The sequence below is a fragment of the Pantherophis guttatus genome, chromosome 3, assembly GCF_059756535.1.
Source record: "Pantherophis guttatus breed Tessera chromosome 3, ASM5975653v1, whole genome shotgun sequence".
Classification (NCBI taxonomy): Eukaryota; Metazoa; Chordata; class Lepidosauria; order Squamata; family Colubridae; genus Pantherophis; species Pantherophis guttatus.
Window position 1 is genome coordinate 215187439 of NC_142065.1, and position 25570 is coordinate 215213008.

Sequence of the window (25570 nt, forward strand, 5' to 3'; positions counted from 1 at the left end):
ACCGGCTGCCTCTGTTTCAGAGGGGTCTGCAGGGACCCTGGCCTCGCTGCTGCCGGAACCGGAGGGGAGGGGAGGGGGAGAGGAAGGAAGGAAGGAAGGAAGGAAGGAAGGAAGGAAGGAAGGAAGGAAGGAAGGAAATGTAATCTAGCCAGCTGCGTCTGGCATGCTCGGCATTCTCTATCTGGCGATGGTGTCCAGCCTTTACCTACCATTTTGGGCTTCCCCCATTTGAACTCCATGACCCAGTCTGTGTCCTGGGTCTGTGTGGCATAAGTCTCAATGCCAAGATTTCTTTTAACTCTGCAACCGCTGAGTAAGCCCTGGCAGCACGTGGCAACTAACCTGGACACATCGCATGTTAAGGACAGAAGTGAGGTCATCGTCTGGCTGACAGCAGAAACATTTTTCTTCCTGGTGTCCCCAGTAGCTTAGCATAAATTGACAGGGCCTTTCCCCAATATCTCTGTTTCACTGAAGTCAGTGGGGAGGTTTTCCTTTCTCAGCTAGCCAGACACCCAAGGGACAGTTTGGGCCAAGCTGCTCTTGAATGGAAAATAGCTGTGAGTGTTTGTGGTTCTAAAACCCCTTCTGGGGAGATGGTTAAACTGTCCAGATAAAGGCCGTGGATGTAGCTGCTGTTCAAGTCATGTCAGTAGCTAGTTTTTCTGCTGTTTTTCTTCAATTCTGGCGTTTTAAGTCTCTTGCAAATTGGTGAATGGTTTCGATTTAACAGTGGGAGATTATTTTTCCAAAATAAACCAGAAGATCAAGCTATATGTGCTTATTTGCTCTTTTGAAGAAAGGTGCCATTTCTGTACCTGATAAGGCCCAGTTGGTTCACTAAAAATTGGATTAGGTCTGGCTCAAATATCAGGCCAACTTCTCCCTTCTTGCTTGGCAAAATATCAAAACCCTGCAAGCGTTTTGTAGACTTCGTGGGAGTTAATAAAGACGTTGCCTCAATAGAGATTGTAGACTTCTTTTCATGAACAATACGGTGCATTTAGCCTGTTATGTGACTTGGGAGCACTTTTATGAAATGAAGCTCTCTCCTCTCTCTCACCAATTCCTTTGTACCTGGTGGAATTAAAGAGGGTTGGTGAAACCCCAAAGAATTTTACCCTGAAAATCCAGAAACACCCTGGTTTTTTTTACCCTGTTATTTTTTTTTATAAATAACTCTGTGGACCCAGTGGAAAAGAACGTATAAAACAGGGATTTCCAACCTTGGCAACTTTTAAGACTTGTGGACTTCAACTGCCAGAGTCCCACAGCCATTCTGTTCTTTATTGATCTTTTATGGGGGTTTTCTTTATGCTTTTACGCTTTGAGTTGTATACTGCCCACTCTGAGAGTGAGATGAGCAGTTTCTGAATAAGATAGACAGACGGATGGGTCAGATTTTGCTTCTTTATTTGCCGAGCGTCAGGCTTCTGGAAGGCTGCTTGGTCTAGGGCAGGGGTCCCCAACCCTTGGGCTGCAGCCCATGACTGGGCGGTGAGCCATTCAGAACCAGGCCACGGAAGTGGCAGGCCAGCGCACGCACATGCACACACATCCCCACTTGCATGAGCAGTGACTAAACCATCCTCTTCTCCCCCCCCTCCCCCCATCCCCAGTTTGCAAAGCTGGAAAGGTTGGGAAATCTGGTCTAGGGCACTAGTCCTCAGGACAGGCTCACTTGGGGGCAGAGATTCGGTAACCAGCATGTGTTGATGAAGTGAATGGGGCCCTCTCTGGGGGTGAGACTGCAAAGAGACCATCAACGTGGTCTGTGGCCTGAACATCCTGGGCAACGTTTGTCCATTAGAAAAGGAGAAATCTTTAAAAAAATGATACTTTATGGAAGAAAGAAAAGGCTGAGTGGAAGAGAGTTTTTCTAAGACAATCTAAGACTCGGTCGTGGTCTCTGCAGAGCCCGCGGAGGAAGGGGAACCCGCGGCTGGGGGAGAATTGTTTTCATGCCAATTGAAATGTCTGGGAGGAGCTTTGCTGGAAATCCTCAAGTTTTATGACAACATTACAGGGAGAGGAAAATGCAGGTGGTGTAGCTATCAGAACCGAGGGCAAAAAGATGCCTGTTCCCTTTCTGCATTGGTAGGAGAGCAGCTCTCCCGCAGGGTCAATGGTTGACAGTTGGGAACGTCAACCTTCAGCTCCGCCATTCTTGATTAAGGGTTCCTTGCCGTATGCATCACTGAGTAGCCTTTTTTGGTCGAGGGAGCGGCACAAAAGTGGCCCGGAGCCCTTCCTCTGCCAGCCAGTGAGGCACCGTGATGCTTCCAAGCATCGCTCCCTTTGGTCATTTGCTGTGGTAGACGGTGATTTGATCCCTTCAGTCGAGCCCGACTCTTGGCAATTCTCTGGGCCAGGTGGTCCTCTGATCTTGCACTGCTGCTTGGAGTTGTTGCATGTTCTGGCTGGTGTCAGCTTTGATGGTGTCCAGCCAGCATCGTCTTTGGCGGTCTGGTTCCCTTTTACCCCAAACTCTTCCCAACACAATCACTTTCTCCCATGAATTCCTCCATAGGACATGGCCAAAATAAGTAAGACCCAGTTTCAGGGTTTTGCTTTCCCATGACACGTCTGATGTGTTACGTACTCTATTTAGCACTTGCTCTGCCCTCCAAGGAATATGCAGGAACCTTCTCTAGTGGCTTTGGTAGAGCCGGTCGCCAACCTGATGAATGCTGAAGGTCTACCATAACCCTCCCCACCCCCCCACCCCCCGTGTGACTCTGCTTCTGAGCAATCTTTCTGGCAAGGGGGCTTCTGGCCATGTTCCTTGTTTTGAGGAAAGAGGCAGCCAAAAGAGACCTCATTCAAGGTTCACTCCACCGTAGGCACCCCTGCCGTGCCAGGGAGACACCTGCGCTCTCCCTTCCCTTTTTACTGTCCGGAGGGCCCTGACCACCTGCCTCTCAAGCTTCCTGAAGCAAGGAAATTCTTTCATCATGATGACAATCAGCTGTCCTAATTTGCAGACAATTGAAAATTGGGTCAGTTTTGCAGCTGAAACCATCCTCTCTTCTATAGTTATTTGGTTTTATTTTTATAATTTGTAAGTGTATTTTTGAGTCGGCATTAGGGACTTCCTGTTACTTCTTAACATCCAGAGAGAGCAAGCAAAACAGGGCAGTCCATTACAGGGAGTAGTTTATAGACACCTCTCTGTGGGAGATCCCTTGCGATGTGCATTCCCAGGAAGAGGCACTTCCAGTTCTGAAAGCTGCTGGAAGAGAGCACTGTCCGCGTGTTACCAGGAGAGAGAAAGGATCTAAGAGACAAAAAATCCGGCTTCAGCATGAATCTCATTGTGTGTGTGTATGTATGAAAAAAATTGGAGAATTGATTTGAAAAGAAGGAAAAACGTGGCCAACTTGTTAAATGCTCTGTGTCTAAAGAAGGAGAAATCAGATCATAGACTTGGAAGGGGCAACCGTTGTCTGGTCAACTTCCACCCACTCACCCCCTTGGAAGGCAGGTTTCTTCCCATCAGCGTCTGGTCAAGGACTCCATGTGGAAAGCAGGTGTGCTCAGCTTGTGCTTCACTGCTCTGTGTTGCTCGAGCAAACAAGCCAAGCAACTTGCAGCAGTCGATCCTGCTAGCCCGCAAAGAGTAGCGAAAAGTGCCCTTCTTAAATTCAACCTTCCCAAAATGTTTCCTTTGAGGCCGTTGTCCAGTTGGGGTGTCGACTCATCAGGAGTCCAGCGCTTCTGAGAGGGTCTCCTGCATTTGGAGTGCAGTTTGCAAAGTGCACTGCTGCCCCTCTGCTATGAATCTGTCCGTCTCTGGGGCCAGTCCTGGTGCTCTAACAAGAGGCAGGGAGTAGTAGAAATTCTGGAAAATGGAAATTATCTGATACTTGAAGGAGTTTCTTTCTGACAGTAATCGCTAATTTGGGAATCTCTTGATGTAGAGGCGTGGTACTCGGCTATTAAAGTAAGACACATTAAAACCCCCAATTTTTGTAAATCTAGGGATTAAAAAATATTTATGGGAATGTCTCTAAAGATAATGAGTTCCTGTTACCTGTTTAAAACCACAGAGACTTCTTCCAAAATGAACAAGTGGGGTTTTTTTGCTGCCTCTGCACATCTGCGTCCTCCGTGTTTTTGGGCTGCGTGCCTCTTTTCCAATCTCCTCCGGCTGCAAAGCCGATGTAGCTTGTTAGGCAGAAGGTAAGGAAGTCTCTCCTGGTTGCACCGGTGCCTTTCCTTAGAGTATAAGGAACATCTGGCAGCAGCAGGTGGGGTCTTCCGCCCTAGGAAGGGTTGGAATTGGTTCCCCAAAGCGACGCCGGCAGGACAGTGACGCTGTGCAAACGCCTTTTCCTCTGCCTGCCCTTCTGCTTTGATGGGGATTTCCATGATGGCTGAAGTTCTGCAGTTCAATCTTGGCAGGAGCACCATGTCTGTCTCTCTCTCTCTCTCTCTCCCTCTCTCTCTCTCTCTCTCTCTCTCTCTCTCTCTCTCTCACACACACACACACACACACACACACACACACACACACACCCCTCCTCTCCCACCCCCCGCCCGTTTCCTCAGCCTCCTGCAGGAAATCTGTCTTTAATGGTCTTTATGAGGAGGAGGAGGAGAGGCAGTATTTGCCTAAGCAAGAGGAATTTTGACAGGGCAGGCTTGGCAGCTCCCTGGCTTCCTTTGCTGCGCTTCTGGAGAGGGTTGGAGTGGTGAGCCATGGAGCAAATCACCTTTTGTTCTTTGGCAATCCATTATCCCTCTGCCTGTTCAGAAGCAGCAGAACATACAGAAAAAGGAGACTGCTGGCAGGGAGACCGTGAAGGAAAATCGGCCTCCTGCACAAACAGACCTAATTGCTCAAGAATAGCCCAAGGAGCCATTGAGCACAGGAGCCAGAGGAGAAGGAAGGGGAAACGCTGGCAGTGAGGCAGAACCCGGAATGGGGAGAGCTTAATTCAACTCTGCTTAGCCGTGGTGGGTTCATGGGCAGTCATGAATAATTAGGAAATTATTATTTGCTAATAATTATCCCTTGACCTTGTCACGATTCTTGGGGCCCCAAAAGTCCTCCTCAAACTGAATGGATTGTAAAGCAACACAGTGAAATTGTGCTCCTGCTTGAGAGAAGTTCGAGGTGTAAATCTCTGACCTCCTTGGTTGATCTACAGCTGCCTGATTTCCATTGGCATAACGCCCCCAACCACGATGGTGGTTGCTCCTTACCCCATTCCTACTCAGACCCGGCTCTTTGCATTCTGGGAAGGTGATGGGGATTGATGGGGAAGCCCACCTGCCAGCTGCCCTTGAGGCAGGAGTGCTGGGCTCCCTCATGTCTCTTGAGTGACCCGTAACTGAGTAGAATCTGGTAAGTCTGAGGCAGAATTGAATTCAACTTGGAAACCATTTTTGGATTATTGTTATGAGCTTGTTCCACTCCGAAATGTGGGTTTCTCTTAACTTATCCTAAAGCCTCTAAGTATCCAGATAGAAATGACCATAATTCTATTTATACTGTGCTGACTTTGCCTATTGATATTCACATTACTTGGATTTTAACAATGACTTGTAATTTTTAAAAAGATGTCGTGGATGCTTGTAAACTCCCTGCTTATCTACATAGCGCTTTATTTTTCCCCTTTCTTAGCTTAATAACACGTCAAGTCTGGCTCCCATAGCAAGAAAGGTAAGGTGGCTCCTTTATAGGGAGGGTAAAAGAGGGGGTCGGAGCTGTTCCTGCCACCCCTCCAGGCTGCCCTGGGGTATCTCTAGGAGGAACAGTCGGTCCAGCCAGAGCTCAAGAGTGGGCAGTGGAGGGTCTTCTCTGCTTCCAAAAACTGCCCCTCTGTTGGAGCTCTCTCCAGTCCTCAGCAAGGCAGCAGCCAGTCAAAGTGCTACCATTCCTGCAGCCCAGTAATTAAACGGCTGAGCTGGGCCGGGCTGGAGGATGCAGCCCCCGCCCCCAGCAGAGTGTACCGTCTGTCCAGTGCCATGCAGAGGGCAGCCCATTAGCTGTGGGCCCAGAGTGGAGGGCTTCCATCTTCTACTGGAGAACGCTGGCAAGTCTCAGAACGGGAGAAAACGACCAAATCTGTGCCCCAGCTCCAGTGGGAGCGGCCGTTGGGAGGCTCAGAATGGAAAAGTCCAGCTGTCGTCAAAGCTTGGAGCCGGCTATGCCAACATTGGCCGTAAATTGCGACAGGGACAGCCGAAGCCAGGAGGCCTGGAATTTTGGAAGCAGAAAGGGGAAGAACTTAAGTCAGTCTGGAGAGAAAGGGAATGTGCAAGGCTTGGCATGAAGAGCTCTGGCAGAAGGGAGGCTGGGTGCTCAGGCCGGGCAAGGAGGGATTACCCCGATGCAAAGCGGGGTCTGGGTGAGGCTGAAGACATCCAGAGAGAGACTGGCTCTTCCTGGTGGCCTGGGTGCTCTAGGGCACATCTCTTTCTCTGCCAGATGACTTCACAGAGCTACCAAATCCCCTTTCCCCAGCTGACCACCTGCATTTCATTCCTTTCTGCTCATTTTCCTATGAAAATGGCCCCCTCCCCCTGCCCCAAATTCTGCCTTAACTATCAATTAAAAAAAAGAAGAAGACAGGTTTTAAATTTGCCTGCCTGATTTGCCCGTGAATGCGGCCGGGTGCAACAGGAGCCACCCGTGCAGCATCTGCAGTGATCACATTAGCTTGATGTGTTGGCTTTTTACACAGCATGAATGAGATGTGTTTATTGTTCTATTTTCCTTAATTAAATACATCGGTGCTCTTTAAAAGGAAAAGAATCCAAGGGTCCTGTAAAAATGAATACTTTTGTATGGTATAAACTTTCATGGTCTGCAGCCCCTTCTTCCGATGCATAGAATTTTATCCCGAAAGAAGAGTAGAAACTCCACAGCTGGTGTGTGTGTGTGTGTGTGTGTGTGTGTGTGTGTGTGTGTGTGTGTGTGCTGTTGAGGGGAGATTATCACCGTCTGCACCTCCTCACTGCATTTCCTTCTGGCCTCTCGGCTTTCTGTGGCCCCCTTGGAAGACTTTGGATGTGTGTGATATACACGTGTGTCCCGTGCTCTGGGCAACACACCCTGCCTCAAAGTTAAGTTCTCCGCAGACTTTTGTGTACCGAATGTGCTTACAACACTCCTTGCTGAACTCGCTGCTTTGATTTGCATTGTTGGGAATGTTCCCGACTGGTTTTCTTCTGGGCCTGCTAAACTCTCTTGGATTTGGAAGAAAGGGCACAGCCAGTCAGGGAATATCTGCATGAGTAGAAAACAGGGGTCAGCAGTGTTCTCGGATTCCAGGCTCCCCAAATGCCTTAGACTCACACTCCCATCATCCCCAGCCACTGAGGACGGTTGTTTGCCAACATCAGGAATCCTGATGGAGTCATGGCTGGTGTGACTTACCTGCATTTCAGAGGCTGCCATCCTGCTGTCTCCTGGCTGGAGAAGGGCTTGAAGCTGCTGCTGCCCCTGCTCTTTTTCAGGTGTAGGGGGGGAGGGGCTCCGGGCTCCCAGTGCCAGGAGGCCTCTGTGTCTGCAAGTGGGGGGGGGCATCTTTCTGCACCCTCTTCTGCAGGCTCCCCTTTCCTGCCCCGCTCGCTGTGACTGGAGCTGACGGGCGCTTTTGCTGGAGATAAAAAATAGCGGAGGAGTAACGGAGAGGCAGAAGGCACAGGAAGGCGGTTGGGTCGTTAGAGACAGAAGAGCAGAATTAACGTGCGGAGGGGGATTTGGAGGGAACACTGCCTGCATTGTAATCGGAGAGGGGCGAGGGGAAAAGAGAGAGACCGAGCGAGCGAGACTGACCCCCAATCCCCGGAGGGACCCCGAGAGTAGCAATGAGGAGAGAGTGAAGGATTCCAGAGGTGGAATGGCTTCCTCTTTCACCAGACAGACGCAAGGGAGGCGGGCAGCGCGCCAGCCCCGGTACCTGCACTTCCAATCTGGGCCATTGACAGCTGGAGCTACTTTGTTGGGGTGGGGGAGCAGGAAGGGGGGGCAGGCGGCTATGCAGCAACATACAACGTTGTAAGGCAGCCATTCTTGCTGCTGCCACAGACAAATGTTCCAGCGTCAGTCCTGGAAGGCTTCGGGGCTCCCGTCTCCCTCTGGCCTCTCCCAGCCAGAGATCATTGTTCAGGCAGCTGCAGACGTTATACGGGCAGCCAGTCTCCCTGGGGAAGGAGCACCCCCCACCCCCACCCAGCAATTCAGTTGAGGAAGGAAAGGCTGCCAAGGCTGGTCTGACAGCAGGGCCACACGTGTTTCTTAGCAGCCTCCCAGGTGCAAAATGGGGGTGCCAGCAGCTCATTCGCTCCCTTCCCCTTGCTTTGGGGTCAGCTGGCTGGGTGAGAATGGGTGGCTCAGGTCCTTTGTCCCATTTAGCTGCTCTTTCCCCAGCCATCAAGTCGTATTGGCCTCCCAGGGAATGGGGTCTCTAAGCACTTCTGTGTTTCTGTAACAACAAGGTATCAATTAAGGATTCCATGGGCAGAGGGTTGGACTAGAAGACCTCCAAGGTCCCTTCCAACTCTGTTAATAGTCTGTTATTCCTCTCTGGCTAGTTGAATCCTTGAGTTGAAAGGTCCGTTTTCATCAGTGAATTCAACTACCTGCACCATGCAGAAATCCAAACTAAAATATCCCTAGCCTTTCTTGCCCCCATTTGTACAAATCTAATGAAGGGGAACTCTCTCTCCCCCCCCCCCAAACCTCCCTGGATCTTCAGTTCACTTCTCTCACCGTTATACCTTTTTTCCTAGCATTGGATCGGAACCTCCTCTTCTGGACTCTGCAACTATAGAGTAGGACCTGGCCTTTCCATGCAACATCCTTTCAGGTGTTGGAGGAACGCTGTCGTGTCGCTCTTATTCTCTCTTATTCTCTCTGGGACTTCCAGCCCCATTCGTGCAGGGTTTGTCAGTCCCTCTTTAATCAAGCAGTATATCTGAGGAAGGAAGCATTTCAACAGTTCCTCTGATTTAAAGGTGCATCTCTGCCAGGTGCGGCCTGGATCTTGCCTTGGCACCAAGGGCCTGGCATGAAGAAGAGGCACTTAAAACACGAGGAAGGAAGTTCTGTGTCGGACTGAGGAATACATTGACTCTGCTGCCTCTCCCACCACTATTCATGAGGTGGTGCTGTGTTGTGACTTTGTGGGTTCTAGTGCCCTTCCTGCTTTCCCTTGTTTGGCCCTAGAAGTGGATAGGGACTGAAGGTTTTTCCAAATATGCCGTTGATCCCCAACATCTCCCAGCCCACACACCTGTGGTCCCTGGAAGATGGAGCAATGCAGGATTGAACTGCTATTGGGAGAAGTGTGTTATCCCTGATCAGCTCAGAGCTCTTTTCCTTCCTGTATTTCCAACTGTTTCCCAATATTGCCCTAAAGCGACGCAATAGTTTAAAAGATGAAAAAAAGACTCACCTTAGCCATCCTTCCCTATTGCTTGAATGAATTTACAAAAACAGACTGCTGTGAAGTGTGTAAATATAGTTCTTGCCAAAGGAATTTGTGTCGCTCTGACCTGAGCCCCGGATTCAAGAGGGAGGGGCAGCAGGGACGATGGCTAAGGGTTCCCCCTTCTCCCATTTGTGCCCCCTGAGCATGCTCTGGGCCGGGGTCTGTTCCTCCGATAAAGGGGCTTGGCCAACGGTCTGCAGGAAGTGAGCTAGGAAGGACAGCCAGGAGGAGCCAGACGGAGTCTGCCCAGCTCCCTGGTCTGAGTCAAAGCTGGACTTTTGTGCTGCTGGAAACCTCAGGCTCCTGAGCTGGTCCTGCCAGGTTTTCCTTTCTGGGGAGTGGAGAGTCCTTCTTAGCAATTGCTGGGTAACTCCCAGGAAAGCTGAAATTATGTTTGATTCGAGGAAGAAATATTGTGTCATAATTCTGAACCTGCCATTCCCAGAAAAATTGAATGGGAGATTTTCTTGAAGCTATACAGTGAGAGATGATCTGTTTCTAGGGAAAAGCGAGATCCTGATCTCCAGGAATGAGTGTCTCCCAGTTGCCGGTCAGGATTGTGTAAGATTGAGAGTGTGTCCCCTACACACACACACACCCCATTCCACATACTTTAGAGACAGTCTTCCCTTCACTCTTTAAACCTGCCACTAGACTGATGTGTCTCTGCTCACAACTTAAGCCTCGCTCAGCCCTCACTCGGGTTCAGAAATTACTCTTAATTTTGCTCTTAATTCAATTCTTAATGTTCCCAATTTATATTGATATACAATTGTAGCTGTGCCTTTGAAAGGGGTAGGAGGATTGCCTTGCAGAGCAGGGTCCTGTATAATAGGTACATCCCTATGCTCATTCATTATTTTTGTTTTTGTTTTCACTGGGCTTTTATGCTGCTCCAGGATCAAAGCTGGCATAGGTTCCACAAAGCGGTTTAAAGATGAAAATCCACCCTATTCTCTCTTATCCTGTTGTATGCATATTGATTATTAAGTCATTGTGCAGTAATTATGGGCTTTTATGTCTCTTGCAAAGAAAAACCAGAGAGATTTATTTTTCTGGTCATAAGGAAGCTGTGTTTTATCCAGCAGTCCTCAGCAAGGTCAGCAAGCGGCCTCCCTTAAGGTCAGGCTAAGAGGATGCCTTTGGCAAAAGGCTGTCCGGGTTGCTGACCAGTAGCCATGATTAGAAGAAGCTTCGAGCACCCCAAATCTCTCAGCCCTCCCCAGCTGATTTCAGAATTAAAGTTTGCCCAGCAATTTATGTGGAACGCTGCATTCTCAGAGGAAATGTCGAATTCCTTTCTTGTAGCCACAGCGAGCTCATTTAGCGTCCCCCAGGCTAGAGAGTTTGGTCATATTTCGGCAGGGTTCAGTCCCAGGTTTCTTTCTTGGGCCCTTGCACTGCAGAGGAGCAAAGCTCCCCTTTTCTGGGGCTTCTCTCATCTGCCCCCCTGCATTCTGCTAGACGCTGGTGCTTGGTTTTGCAACATGCCAGCAGCTCCCCCTGTATTTATATATCTGTTTTGACGAACAAAGTCTACCAAAAGAATGAAGGCCCCAGAGGGGGAGAGAGCTCATCTTTGGGTTGCCCCAAAGGTGCTTTTTCCAAAAGGCAACTGACTCTCTTGATTTCTTTTCCTTGAAGACATTTCACTTCTCGTCCCAGAAGCTTCTTCAGTTCTTGGATGAGAAGCGAAACATCAAAAAACAAAACAAAACAAGAAAGCCCAGCTGCCTTTTGGAAAAGCACCTTTGGCACAGCCGTGACCTGGATGGTGGAGAACCTCCAGTGTCGTCTTTGGGTTGTTTCCCTCTCAGTTTGGGCCCAGGATGGTCGTCTCACCCGGTACTCCCTGCCCTCCTCCCCTCTCTGACCTTCACCAAACCTCTTGCCAGAGAGGGGAGGGAAGACTCCATGCCTTAAGGACCTTTGGTCTCAGCCTTGCAAAGGGGTGAGGTAGCCACAACTTCCCCCACTCTTCCCCCAACCTTATCCGGAGGATGCCGAGACGGGGAAGGCTGTGGTATTTAATAGTGATCTGGTGGGATGCATTGTTCCAGCTACTAGCAAGGAAGCACATTTCATCCAGAAACCGTATGAATTACAAAATGGGAAAGTTGATCTCACTCCAGGCTTTATTCTTGCTGTTTTCAGTTACAGACTTTAGTAGTCCTGTCTTCAATTAGCCTGTCTGAAGAAAAAAGCCTTCGGATCTGCCTCCTTGGTCCATACTTGGTCTTAGCATCCGGCATTACCCATGGCTTATGTGGTGCTCGTAATACCCGGCAGCCCTCCAGCGCTTTTCATGGCCAGAAAGTGCTTTTATTGGGCGGCTCAGAATGGACCCCCCCCCTTACCCAGAAGACTGAGCAGGGTCCCCCCCTCTCCTGGTCTTCCCCGCATACTGTGTTCCCCCAGAGGAGGATCTTTCCTCCCTTTGCCTTCTGGGAAGAGGGGGGTGGTGTTGATTTAAGAAAGCAGCAGTTGAGGTGGGGGGGAATGTCCTGGGAGGTCTGCTACTGGATTTCCTGGAGCTGAGTGGGGAAAGTGAGCTAGCCTCATAGCCACTGCCTGGAGGTGGGCGGCAGGGAGCATCTAGCTCTGAAAAGGTGTGCAGAAAGCAGCTGGATCCAAGACCTTGGCAACTTTAAGAGCTGCTCTGCAACTTCCACTTTTCTTCTTCCTTTGGTCATTGGCCCTCACTAGCAGACCCTGTGAAGGTCACCTGTTCTGAGCTGGGCCTGAGTTTTCCCCAGAGTGCCTCCCCCGCCCCCCCCCCCCCGGCAAGCTGAGCCATATTGTTTCTGGGAGGGGGGGGGGCTGTCCAAATTGCATTCCAGGCGCAGATGTGTGAAACGTAGGCAATAGCAATCATATTTTTTTTTCAAAAAAAGATCAATAACATACATGACTTAGAGTTTATATCGCTATGTATGTAGTTATAGGTAAAGCCTTCTGCTCCACTCCCGCGATTTTGTTTTTCCCGTTGCTTTTTTACTTAATTAGTAAAAATGAAAATTATTGAAAGCCTTCCGACATTGGCAGGCAGTTGTATTTTTCTTGGAGGTCCTGAGCCATTTTTAAGGGAGCAAGGGAGGAGGATCCCTCCATTAACAGCTTCGGCTACTCCCACTCAGCCTCCATCGGCCTGGGGGGGAGTTAATGGCTTTGCATCCTCTTTCTTGCTGAAGGACGTTTGAGGGTCTGTTTCCTGAAGTTCTCCGAGTAGCAGAGCTCCTTTGGGCCTCTGATAGCCCGTGTTCCTTTCTCCTGCTTGAATAATCTGTGCCCCCTCCCGGCTCTTCCCTTCTCTCCGTTTGCTTGTGATCCAGCAAACAAACTTGGTCAGCGCTGCCAGCTAATGGTGGTTGCCCTTCCCAACGCCTGTCTTGTGTCCATTCTTCCTGAATAGAGCTGCAGGAGGTCCGCAGAACCAGTGTGCTCCGACTGCAACCTGCGATGTGGAGGGAACTTTCTGCTCACCTGTTTTATTCCTCCGCGTTCACTTTTTGGCATCTCACTTTCCCTTCCCAGATCTCTCACCTTTCTTTTCTGCTTAGGAAATACTCAGAAGTACTTTGCTTATGGTGGCATGCATCGTTTAGGCCTTCCACCGTATCCTCCCCCGTGCACCACATGTAAATGCTAGCCATTTGGCCCGACTGTGATGTAGAGATGGGGTTTTCAACCTGATTATAGGAAAGGTTTTGCAGAGTGGCAAACTGTGGCAAAGAATTTAAAATCAGAAATGGGTTGCTAAAATTGACATTAGTTGTTAACTGAACAAGGTTTTCAGACACTGCTGTATATGTGGGCCTGAGACTGCTGTCATTTTCTAAAGTGATCTTCATCCATGTGTCACCCTCCAGATAAAGGTGGGACTGCCATGGAATAAGCCTTGCCACAAAGCTCAAAGTCTACCGAGCAGTAGTGCTAACTACCCTGACGTATGCCAGTGAGACTTGGACTGTATACAGGAGCCACGCTAGGCAATTGAACCACTTTCACACAATCTGCCTCCGTAGAATTCTGAGGATCCGGTGGCAGGACAAGGTGCCAGACATAGAAGTCTTCTCCAGAGCAGGCTGCCATCAGTTGACACCCTGCTGATGAAAGCCCGGACACGCTGGGCAGGCCATGTTGCAAGGATGCCAGAGCATCGCATCCCTAAACAGCTCCTCTATGGTGAGCTGCCTCAAGGAAAGTGATCGCAAGGGGGACAAAGGAAACAATAAGACACATGGAAAGCCTCCTTCAAGTCCCTGGTTATCAACACCACCTCCTGGGAAACCCTGGCACAAGATTGATTGACATGGCGAACGCTGATCCACCAAGGCTGCCAGGCATCTGAGGACAGAAGAACAACCATAGCACAAGAGAAGCGAGCACTCCGCAAAGCCAGAGCTGCAAATGCTGCAACAATGGTATTGGCATGAACATTTCGTGCCCATATAGGCCTCACCAGCCACCTGCAGCCCACAACCTGTTAGATGTCAAGGTCCTCTTCGAACACAATGGACTAACATCATCACCCTCCAGATGTGCTGGATACACAACTTCTGGAGTTGTGATCTAGAACCCAAATTTCCAACCAGCATGGTCCTTGGGGAAAACTGCTCTGAAAGAGGGTGGAGGACATCCAGTGAAATGCCTGTTCTGCTGTTTTTCTTCTTAAATAATGTGGATTATTGCTTCCAGACTCTTCCCCAGTTCGCTCATGATAAGAGTTTCTGTCTCCAGAGCTTAAAAGAACAACAGAGTTGGAAGGGACGTTGGAGATCTTCTAGTCCAACCGCCTGCCCCAGGCAGGAGACCCTATGCCATTGTAGAAAAACAGTTGTCCAGTCTCTTCCTAAAAACCTCCAGTGATGGAGCACCCACAGCCTCTGGAGGCAACTTCCATTCCACTGGTTAATTGTTCCCACTATCAGGGAATTTCCCCTTAATTCCAGGCTGCTTCCCTCCTTGATCAGTCTCCATCCATTGCTTCTTGTCCTGCCTTCAGGTGCTTTGGAGAAGAGGTTGACCCCCTTTTCTTTGTGGCAGCCCCTCAACTATTGGAACGCTGCTATCAACCTGTGCTGGCCACAGGGATAGAAGGCCACTGACCATGGACAGATAGAAAGTGCTTCTGAGGAAATTAGGCTTATATTTCTGTATAGCCAAAGTTTGTTATTTGTGCCAGATTTGGCCATTCTGGTTAATTTGATTTATATGCCACCCTTCTCCGGAGACTCAGGGCGGCTTACAGTGCGTTAAGCAATAGCCTCCATACTTTTGTATATTTATACAAAGGCAGCTTATTGCCCCCACAAACTGGGTCCTCATTTCACCTACCTTAGAAAGGATGGAAGGCTGAGTCAACCTTGAGCCTGGTGAGATTAAAATTTACAGTAATTGCAGACAGCTGGTGTTAATCACAATGCTATCAGTCTGCTGAGCCACCAGGCCCTGTCTAAGAAACAGGTGCAGTTTTGTTGGGTGCCACAACTTTCTTAGTGAGCACATAGGTGGATGTAATTGAATCCCCCCACCTTGCTGCTGGATGAACCATGTTTTTTCCCCTTTGATGCAGCATATGGTGCCTCCAGAATGACAAATGTTGCTGAAAAGATGCTGGGTTTTGGGGAGGGGGACGGTTAGCCCTAAAAACAAATGCTCACTTTTTCTCAGAATAAACCCTCTTTACTTAAGATGTCTCTGAGAGCCACTTTGGGGTTGTTTCATGGCACCAGGCTAGAAACCCCAAGTTCTAACCCCACCTTTGGCTCAGGCATGGAGCCTGGGAAATTGCATGGCTTGTAGACACCCAAAAAACCAGCCACACAGCTCTGGTCATGCAAAGCCTGATGCCACTTCGCCATTGCCACTTCAGACTGTGCCACCTGAAGCTAAAGCTCGAGGTGGGGGGAGGACAAAAGCAACTGAGTATTTAAACCGGGGTGGGCCCCTTTATGACCCCCCCATGGCCGGCTCGGGAATTCCGGAAATCCACCGGTCGCAAAGGGTCCATGTTTACCCACCCCTGGTTTAAATGATGCTGAAGTTGTGGCAGGTTAAATGGGTTAAGCCCTTAGATATGGTGTCTGCTGCTCTGAATGTTGTTGTTTTTTTAATTAGGATATTTTTTCCCTCAAGAAGCTGACATTTCTGTGGTCTCAGAGCAAGAAGTAGGCAGGCTGGACTTGACCAGTCGAGCCCTCCCCTCGGCCTGGCAGAGGAAGACCAAAACCCTCTTTGCTCCAGGGTCAACCCTGGTGCAGGCTTGGGAGCTGTTGGTGCATTATTCCGGTTCTGCCCTAGGAGCCTGAATCCGGCCTCCATCCTTCTCCGCCATTCACGTCTGCAGAGCTTTTGGCATTCAGATTTTCTTTGGACAAGTAGGCAGAACCTTTGCGGGTTCACTTTTAGAAGTGAACACGTAAGCAAATGTTTTTCTCTAGTCTACCCAGAGGAGGCATCCTGATGGGCCACCAATGTTTACACCTTATGCTTTTTGAGAAATCTTCAGGTCTTCATCTAAATTTAAGTCTTACTTGGCTGCTGGGTTTGCCTTAATGTTTGAGGGAAGTGTTGCTCTTGGGCAGGAGCGTCAACTGCTTGAAGCCCTTCTGAGCTCAATATTATTATTAATAATAATAACAACAACAACAACAATACTGTGTTTGTGGGAAATCTTCCTCTCAATGAAAAGTGATGCTGGTTTTTAAAACAGGGTACACAGAAGCAGCTGGATGCTTTTCCCCTGCCCCAAACCCCCCCCCTTTTCTTGGCACCCTTCCTGGAGTGCGTTGGCCTCCTGCCACCCGAGGCAGCTCCTGACCGCCTTTCTCTTTTGCACAAGGTTGCTTGGGCTGCATCCTGCTGCCAGGGAGCATGCTCACATGGTTTGGCTAAAGTCCAAGAAAATGCTGTTATAGGTAGTCCCCGACTTACAACAGTTCATTTAGTGACCGTTTGAAGTTAACAATGGCATTGAAAAAAGTGACTTATGACTGTTTTTCACACTTATGACCATTGCAGCATCCCCATAGTCATGTGATCAACATTCAGACCCTTGGCAACTGACTCGTATTTATGACGGTCGCAGTGTCCCAGGGTCACGTGATTCCCTTTTGTAGCCTTTGACAAGCAAAGGCAAGGGGAAGCAAATTCATTCAACGGGTGTTACTAACTTCACAACTGCAGTGATTCAGTTAACAGCTGTGGCAAGAAAGGTCGTAAAATGGGGCAAAACTCACTTAGTCCTCTCACTTAGCAACATTGTGGTTCTAAGTCGAGGACTACCTGTCATTGGCTCTGGGCTTCCTGTACTAAGAAGCGTTAATTCCTTCTGACCTCTAACCCCATACTGACAGAAACACACACATGCCTTGTGTAAATTAACACAAACTACAGAGAGAGAGAAGGCATAGGACCCTGGGCATTTTAAGTTCAACTAGAAGTAGCAGGACCAAAATCAGAATGTCTGAAAGGACGTTTATGTTGCATATTTACAAAAATATCATTATATAAACAATTTGGATTTTATATTATTATCAAGGCAGGAAAGTCCAGCCAGTCCTCATGACAGCGCCATCCAGAGTTCCGACAACAGGACGGCCCATAACTACCGGAGGAGCGCCCTCCCTTTTTCTTCTGGCCTCCGAGGATGTGGGTCAGTTAGGATGCTTCCGCCAGACGCCAGTCCCTGGTGAGCAGGAGAAGCCTTTTGTCCTAGGAGCTGTGCCTCCTCCACCCGGCACGGCCCTGCCGTATTTGCTTGGCTTGCCTGCAGATCCAGCCTTCGGGCTTTCCGTCTCCCCCGGTTGCCCTTGTGTTTGTCCCGGGCACAAGCGCACAGCTCCAGGGGGCAGCCCAGGTGGGCCAGGGGAGGCCGTCTCTTTATTTCGCCCTCATAGTTCCTGCCGCCAGCCTCACCACCACCATCCTGCTTCCACGAGGGGCTAACTGCGAATCGCTGTCTTTCTTTCTCGGTCTTTGCTCTGCAAAGGGACAGAGGGAAGTTATGCAAAGCCACCCAGAACCGGCTGCAGGTCTTCACCTAGCAGCTGAGAGCCACCTGGCAGCCAGATGGGCAGCAAACACCATGATAAGCAAACAAACAAGCAAACGGGCTGTTAGCCCTGGCCCTCCACAGTGCTGCCCCTTCCCTCCTTTATTAGGACCCCTCCCCTCCTTGAAAGAAAGTGGCTCTCTGTCCTTTGCTTTCCTGCAGTTAGGAAGCAACTTGGTGGTGGGGGGGGAGTAGTGTTTAACTGGAAGTCTTTGGGCTGGGCAACGGTCAGAGTCTCCCTGGCTGCTCATCATTTGGGGGCCTTCAGAGGCAGGTCAGGGTTGCTTTACGGGAAATACAAACATCCTGAGGCAGCTTCTTAAGGGGGGGGCCTTGGGGTCAGGAGGCCCCACGGGTGGGATAAACGGCCAGTGGATGGTTGTTAATGGGCAACCCCGTCCTTCGTTAAAGAGGAGGGGCGAGCGCAGGAACAGCCGCATTGAATTTCCCAGATGTTCAGGCCCCAAGAGCCCTCTTGCTGTCTGGAGAGGAAATGGGGATCCGGAAAATGCCGCCCCATATTTTTCCCCTGATCCTATTGCTTTTCCGTTTCCCCTAAAAGCAGGAACAGTAAATTAAGGGGGCTACACAGCTGGCTTCCAGGTGCCTCTCCCTGCTTGCTGAAGTGCCTGCGGGGATCCCCGGGACCTCTCGGTTCAGCCTGCCGCTTCTGCTGGTTGTTGCCTGAGAGGGAGGGGAAAGCTGGGGAGCTTTGCCCAAGAAAAGGGTCCCTGGGACAAGGGTGCTCTTCTCAGGAGATTCAGGGCTCCTCCTGGCCCTGAACCAGAGGGAGGCTCTCCACTTGAGCCACTGCATGCCTGGAAGAGGGACACGGCCCCTTTGACACTCCGAAACACTGCAGTGGAAGAGGTGGTGGTGGGGAGAAGCCTTGAGGGGCTCCTGATGCTCTTTGGAGCACGGCCATCCAGTGACTACCAGCTGGCCTTTGCAGGAGCCCTCGAGCTGGAAGGATCCAGAAATCCCATCTGGTCTTGCTACGTGTAGAGGTCTCTTCCTACACACACACACACACACACACACACACCCAGCGCTGTGAATGCCTGACCCCTCTAGACCTCTGGAGGTGCAGCTGCCTTGGTGGAGATTAAGCCCACTTGGCTTCAAGTGGGAGCAGATTCCTGCTGTTAAAAGAAACGACTAATTCACCAGAGGTGTTAAAAAAAGCAGAAAAAAACTCTGGGCTTCCGACCCCTCCCTTCTTTTTATTTGTAATTCTGTTTGGGTTTGTGAAAGTGAAGGGCCAGACTTGGGAGACGGTCCGGCCTCTTGGAGCTAAACCCAGCTATGCTCCCTATTTCCAGTCAACCACATGGACGATTCCCTCACCTCCGGGGACATCTTGACCTTCCATCAGGAGAGCAAAAGGCGAGAATCCGTTCAGGGCACCCAGAGGCCTTTCGCATTCCCTGGGAGTCCTGGTCCCCACTTCTGATTTTTCCCCACCCCAGCAGGCTGCGGAAAAGCAAAGTCGCAAAGGGGCCCGGGGTCTCTCTGTCAGTGGGTGGGCAGAAGAGGGCCCCGTTTGGCAGAAGTCAGAGAGAGAAAGGCCGAGTTTAGGAATGAGCCGGGGGGGGGGGGCAGAGAAGAATCCTTCTTTCCTGCTTCCAGTCCTGTGATCGAGAGTGGAATTATTTTTAAGGGGAGGGATAGAATTGTATTATCTAGGCTTTTTCTGGCTTGCTGTAAATATGGATTTATACTCCTTGTAGGGAGCATTGTACATGAAATAGTTAAAGGGCAGATAACACGGCCAATGGGAGAAAAGCTGGTTTGCTTATTCTCAGTGTAGTTTGCATCCAAAATGTAGCATTGCAACCTTGACTTGGCGCCTCTGTCGCAGTAGCTGGTCATCATTTGAACATGGGAGGCCCAGCAGCTGCAACCGCCCTTATGGCGTGTTGGTGAGAGAAAGCGTGACCGCCTTTGTCAAAGAGAGAAAGGAAAGGAAAGGAAAATGCCACCACTAAAATACCAAAAGAAGCGTATGGCGGTTAAAAAAGCATTCTGTGCTTTTGAACAAGTTTCAGGCATGGAAAAAAAAACTACTACCGGGAGGCTTTCCAGAATGCTCCTTTGTTGAGGTAGTCTTCGCATCTGAGAACAATACTATGCGAACGCAACTAAAGGAACACTTGAAATAGTCCATTGCGCTCTCTTGCAAACATCTGAATCCATTCAGTGGTTGTCTACAAGTCCTTTCGGGATGGCTGCACTTAAAACTCTCATCTGTTTCTGAAGTCGCCCAAGGGGACATCTTCCAGTCAACCACCCAGTCCTGGAGCCCCTGGCACCAAAGGCCTCCTGAGGAGCTTCTTGGAATAGGCTTGGCATTGATGGGCTAGACTGCTTAGCGTTTGTTTTAAAAAAAATGATCAATAAATGGCTAGTTAATTTGGCTAACTATTGGATTAAAAGTATAATCCACGTATTCTTAAAATGCTGTAGGGACAAGAAGTAAGGTGGGAAATGGTGTAACATCAAAACAAAAATTAACAAAATCACTTGCCTTTCATTTTTGGCCACTGCTATAAGCCACATAACGCAGCAACTGTTGGGGGCTCTCTCTACTTTCGTGCAATTAATCTCCATCTGGAGATTAGGGGGGGAGGGGCCTGCCAGACTTCAAGCAGGGGGTCCCCACCCATCGTTCCACCTCTGTCCTCCATCGGCATCAAGTTGAGAGCAGCCAGAAGTGTGGCGAAAGGCATGCAAGGGAAGGAGGACACTCCCCAAGACCTTTTGGGAGGCAGCCAGTCCCAGGAAGATACTGACATGGATGGGATACGGGACCTTCTGAAGAAAAGGGGCTTCTCCAGTGTCAGAGCGCCCCTTCTGTGGGGAGAGTGACCCAGGTTCAAGCCCTGGCACCTCTCCTGGAGTGTCCTGGAAAGGCCCGTGGTTGTCAGTGAGGGGATAAGGTGGGCCTGGAGGAATCATTGACCCGACCTGCTGTAGGGCGGCTTCCTCGGTTTGTGTTTTCTGCAGCTGTGGCCGCCATGCTGTTTCCAGCAGCAGAGGAATTCTGGACTCACTTCTCTGCCTGCCTGCCCTGTTTTTCATGAAACGCCACGGCTGCTCTTTGACTTTTCTTTCCTGTTAAAAAATGTTTTGGGTTGGGGTGCTATTTTGGTGGGGTGGGTGGCTATATACATCTGATAAATAAATTCTGCCAGAATTTGCTGTCCTCGGTCCCTTCCGGTCCAAAAATGCCCCAGCTTTGAAGTCACTCAATTAACTCCAGCTGGGTTTTCGGGACTAAATAGGGCTCCCCCACATCCCCCCATTTCGGACCATTTTAGCGAAGAGCCAGGCTGCCCAGAGGTGTATTGTTTGAGGGCCAATTCTCCGCTTCTGTCTGTGTCACTTTGATTGTGAACAGGGAGAAATCTGAGGTCTGCAGATGGTCTTTCTTTTCCCAGCCTTCCTTATCCCTTAATCTGGATCAGAAAGAAATCCCACTTTCTCCTTCCTTCTTCCAACTCTTCTGGAAGTTTCATATGAGATCATTTCAAAATCCTTATTTGCGTCCTCTGGGCAAAGTAAGTGGGAGGGGATTGACACTGGCAAAGTTAAGGAATGCTGTTGCAGAAGAGCAGAGAGAGGTGCACTTCACGCTCAGCTGCCTAGCGTTGTAGTTAAGTTTTCCAATTGCAGTCCTAATGGTCAGTTATGAAGACCAAGCTAATCTACTTTCAACTGGGTCAGATGGTTGCAAAAGCAGGCTCGCTTTCCAGATAAAAATGTTCCATAAAATAGCATTGGGTTCCTTTTGGGGGGGGGCAGTTATGTCTCCCTAGTACATACTTTCTCCTTCTGGGTGATGGATGTTGCCTTCTGTGCCATGACCTTTGGAAGGTCCTCTGCTCCACAGATAGGTTTACAGAAGTGCCTGCCCAGGAGCAAAATAGGTTTCTGTTGCAAATCTCCCTTTTCACGCTGAAACTCAAGAAGGTGCGTTTTCCGTGGCTCTGTCTCTACAGCAGCCTCTGTTCCTGGATGCCACAGAGCAATGCGTGCGCACGTGGGCGCTTCTCCCTGCCCACACACCCTTTTGAAGGGCAGAGTGCAATTTTCCTTTCGCAGCCAGACTGGAAGTGGCCGAGTGTTTTTCTGTCTTCTGGGGCTTTAGGAATTGGGCTGCTGCGGAGCTCTGCTCTTGCCCTGAATTGTTGCTCAAATTCCTCAGGAGAGTAGCTTGCGGAGAAAAATGCACACACTCCCAGACGCAAGATCCCAACGCTCGCTTGCCACCATGTAGAGGAATAGAATAAACGTGCGAGAAATGAGCCCTGAAACCACAGCCTCCTCTAAACAATTACAGTAGCTGTGAGAATCACAAGCCTTTGGAATTTGCATTGCAAATTTACACCTATGCCATGTTTAAGAGGTAGCTTACTTTCTCTCCTAGTGCAAGGAGAGACTTACGTTGCACAGGGGCCCTCCTGCTTTAGAGAAGATTGGAGGCATTTGTGTGCCGTTTGTGTCATGTACTCTTGAGGGCTGCAGGTGCCGGAGTTAAGGAGAGGGAGTGTTTTTTAAGAGGTCTTTTCCACTGAGACACACTTCCTCCCTCGGATCTGTGTGCTCTGGCCTGCAGGCCGTGCTTCTCTCTTGCTCTTTGCACCTTTCGAAGGCTGAGTGTGGAAGGAAAGGCCGCCTGCTCTGATGTTCGGGTAAAGGTGGTGGGGATCCACCCGTGTTGCGGCGCTTGAGAGAGAGAGAGAGAGAGAAGAGGAGGTCAAGGGAGCCCCATTGGACGAGGCCCCCTGCTTTCCTTTCCAGAAGAAGCTTGCTTGTTTTGTTCATGTGAAGCATCTCATGGAGAATTGAGTCACCTACCCAGACTGGGCAAGATTGAATTCCGATCGTTTTAGTATTTTTCCTCGGACGCCTCTCTAGGTCCTTTTTATCTTGTCTGGTTCCATAGACTCTTCCTTTCTTTGAATGTTAACCCAAATGTGCCCTTCATTAAGATTGATTTGAGGGAATGTTTTGGTTGCCCTGTATACACAATTACATCCACAGGTCTTAATCTGGGTACCTCTGGGAGTCGTGGTCCAAGAAATCTGGAGGCGCCCCCATTTCTTGCTCCTGGAGCACCTCCACTCCTCCTCACGCGAAGGGTGGCTTTTCATGAGATCACCGGTCGGCCTTTGGGTGGCCACGGAAGCCAGGGGTTCTCCTGCTCTCGGAGGCTTTGACGTCAGCGGTGCCGGCTTCTCCCAGGTTTTGCCACGCTGCTTTCTGCCCTTGGGCACCCCGGCCTCCGTAGCCTCTGGCCCCGGACCTGCTGAGGGCCAGCTGCCTTAGAGGCTGTCCTGAGCCCCCTGTACCCCCGACTGAAATGCAGCCCTTCCTTAAGCCCTTCCATGCAAGAGCAGAAACGTGGAGATTGTACTGCGTGGAACTTTCCATTAGGCTAGAACTGCTTGCGACACATGAACTTAAAAGAGTTTCCTCCTCAGCATTGCAGGCTGTTGTGGAACTAGCACATCCAAAACGGTCAACGGGAAAATGCATTTGTTTCACTTTAAACATTTTTAAATAGGTTTTTTTAAAAAAAATCACACCTAAAATCTTCAAGGACAGTTACAACCGAAAGTGTGCCAGGTGCGGCTGTTGCCTCTCCATGTTTTTTTCTGTAACAATAATTAACATTCCTTGCTAAAGTCTCTGGGTGGAGGACCTTGCAGTCAAACACTTTCAGCCGTATTGGGGGTGGGCTTTAGCCTCTTCCCATGCCAGCCAGCCCAAATATCGGGAGCTGATGGACAGCTGTCTTAAGTACAGAGGGTCCTTGCGCTTGGCAGTCCCCGTGTTCTCAGTACCCTAATGGATACTTGGCTTGTTGTGTGTCTGTGAAGTGAGGGGTCCCCAGGCCTAAAATGTGCTTAAAGACCAGGTGGGAGAGAGCCCCTTATCCCGACAAGCAGCGGCAAGGGATATGGCAGGCAGGTGTGGGAAGATCCAAGGCTGGCATTCACCAGGCCATGGACTACTGGGCTGCAGTGTTGGTCTTTATTAGAGAGAGGGTCTTTGCCGGCAGGAAGCATCCTTGGGCTTGCAGGGTCCCTCCCCTTCCCCCAAACCCCCAGTGGATTCTGGAGCAGGCAGGATTGAAAGTCTGGGCTTTGCATGGGGTCCCCCAATGATGCTCCTCTAACCTCTCTCTTTCCCTCTCTCTCTCTCTCCCTCTCCCTGTTCCCTTCCTCTGCCAAGGGTTCCTTCCAATTGTACACATGTGCAGATATTGGGGGGGGGGTGCTTGTTGTGTGAAGGCAGTTTCTTTGCTTCCCGCTGAAGAGCTCAGTGGGCCTGGAAGGGCTTCCTCCCTTACGTAACAGTTGTGTTTGGAACCGAGTTCAGCCTCCCAGTGGGAGCCTTCTGCTCCCTGGAATTGTTGGGGCCCTTCGGGGAATAAAGCACCCGGAGGAGCCCCCCTTTTCTCCCTGGAGCAGCCCAGGTGGGTGCTCTGATTCTGAGGAGGATCCGGGTCCCTGCTTTCTGGTGGGTCCAAGGGAGCTTCGGGAAAGCCTCAGGCTGCCCTTCAAAATATTTGGGAACAGCCCTTAGCTAGTAAGAGGTTGTCAAGATGGCACAATCCTGGCTGCCCAAAAGCCAAGGACTGCTCCCCTCTCTCGCTTTGCCCGCTTGGCTTTTCTCTGTAACCCACAGATAACATTCGATTCTTCCATTGGGGGGCGGGGGGGGGGCAGAGCCGCTTATGCGGGGCTTTGCATGGGCAGCGGGGAGCCCTGGGGGGAGCCAGCCCTGCCTTCTGCCGGCCAGGCGCCGGATCCTCGGAGGGGGGTTCCCCGCTCCCCCCGGTGCTTCCCCCCCCCCCCAGCAGCCACTCACCAGCTTCCTCTGGTTGCTGAGGCAGAAAGTGCAGATCTGTTTGGGCTGGGAGCCGTCGCTCTCCGGGACGGCCGGACTGCCGCCTTTGCCGCCGCCGCCGCCGCCGCCGCCGGGGTGGAAGAAGGCCGGGCCGGCGTGGCAGGGCTGCCCGTCCCCGCAGGCCTCCCCGGCCAGGAGCACGTTGCCCAGGTGCGCGATGTAGCTGGAGGCCAGGCGCAGCGTCTCGATCTTGGAGAGCTTGCGGTCGGCCGGCTCGGTGGGGATGAGCGTCCGCAGGGCGCTGAAGGCGGTGTTGACGCTGTTGGTGCGGTCGCGCTCCCGCGCGTTGGCCGTGTGGCGCTGGCGGGGCTCGCGGGCCACGCCGCGGCTGCCCTTCTTGCCCGGCCCGCGCTTGCCGCCCCGGAGCCCGTAGGCGCCCGCCTCCAGCGCGTAGGGCTTCTCGTCCGAGCCCGAGCTCTCGCCGCTGCCGTTCTCCTCGTCCTCCTCCGACAGCATGCTGATCTCCGGGTACAGGAAGCGGCTGGGCGCCGAGCGCAGCAGGGCGAAGGACATGGCTGGGCGGACACGGACCGGCTCAGCTCCGACCTCGCATCTTGCGGCGGCTGACTCTTGATGCCCGGCGAGGGAGTCCCGCGGTCCGCCTCCCTCCGCGCTCCCCGCTCACGGACGGCCACAGACGGGGCGGCGGGCGGCTCCTGGGCGACGGCAGCGGCTGGACAGGCGCGCGCGAGTTTTATATTGTCCGTGATGGTCGGCCCGACAGGCCCCTCCCTCCCCGCCTCGCTTCACGCCTACCTGAGCGTTGCCCCGGAGGGGGGAGCGCCTCCCTACCCACCCACCCCCGCCTGGGGGCTGCAAGCTGGAGGGTTGGGAGGGGGAGGCCATGCGCTGACTTCACCTGTTGGATGCAGAGCTTGGGCTGGCTGGGGCTTCCTCCGGGACTGGGGGGGCGGGGGGGGGCGGGGGAGAACCAGTCGACTGGCTTGCCCGCAGCAGTTAGGAGCCTCCTGCCGAGGTCAGCCCAGTCCAGGCAGGAGGTGTCTGGGGAAGGACAGAGGAGGGTCTGCTCTTGGCCAGGGTGGGGAGGATTAACCCTTCCTGGGCTGCTGCTCTCCTGAAGGCCTCAGCAGCTCCAGGCCCTGCTGGGCCCCACCTGCACCCCATTGGATTTGTTGTGGAACAGAAAACC

The 25570-nt window shown here is 51.1% G+C and overlaps 2 protein-coding genes across 3 annotated transcripts in view; one reads left to right on the forward strand and one right to left on the reverse strand.

The window, feature by feature from the left end:
- BOP1 (BOP1 ribosomal biogenesis factor) overlaps positions 1-25570 on the forward strand; it is a 54509-nt gene that overhangs the window by 21011 nt on the left and 7928 nt on the right. The gene's annotated exons all lie outside the window — the stretch shown is intronic.
- On the reverse strand, positions 16909-25379 carry SCX (scleraxis bHLH transcription factor). Its single transcript, XM_034420052.2, has 2 exons — positions 24382-25379; positions 16909-17431 (listed from the first exon to the last, which is right to left on the reverse strand). Exons 1-2 carry the CDS (start codon positions 24931-24933, stop codon positions 17393-17395), a joined length of 591 nt encoding a protein of 196 aa, XP_034275943.2. The 5' UTR covers positions 24934-25379; the 3' UTR covers positions 16909-17392.

Excerpts from the sequence above, each read along its gene's own strand:
- SCX (XM_034420052.2), bottom strand. The coding sequence starts at position 24,933 with ATGTCCTTCGCCCTGCTGCGCTCGGCGCCCAGCCGCTTCCTGTACCCG. Across the intron at positions 17,432-24,381 it reads TCAGCAACCAGAGGAAGCTG|AGCAAAGACCGAGAAAGAAA; the intron begins GTGAGTGGCTGC and ends GTCCCTTTGCAG.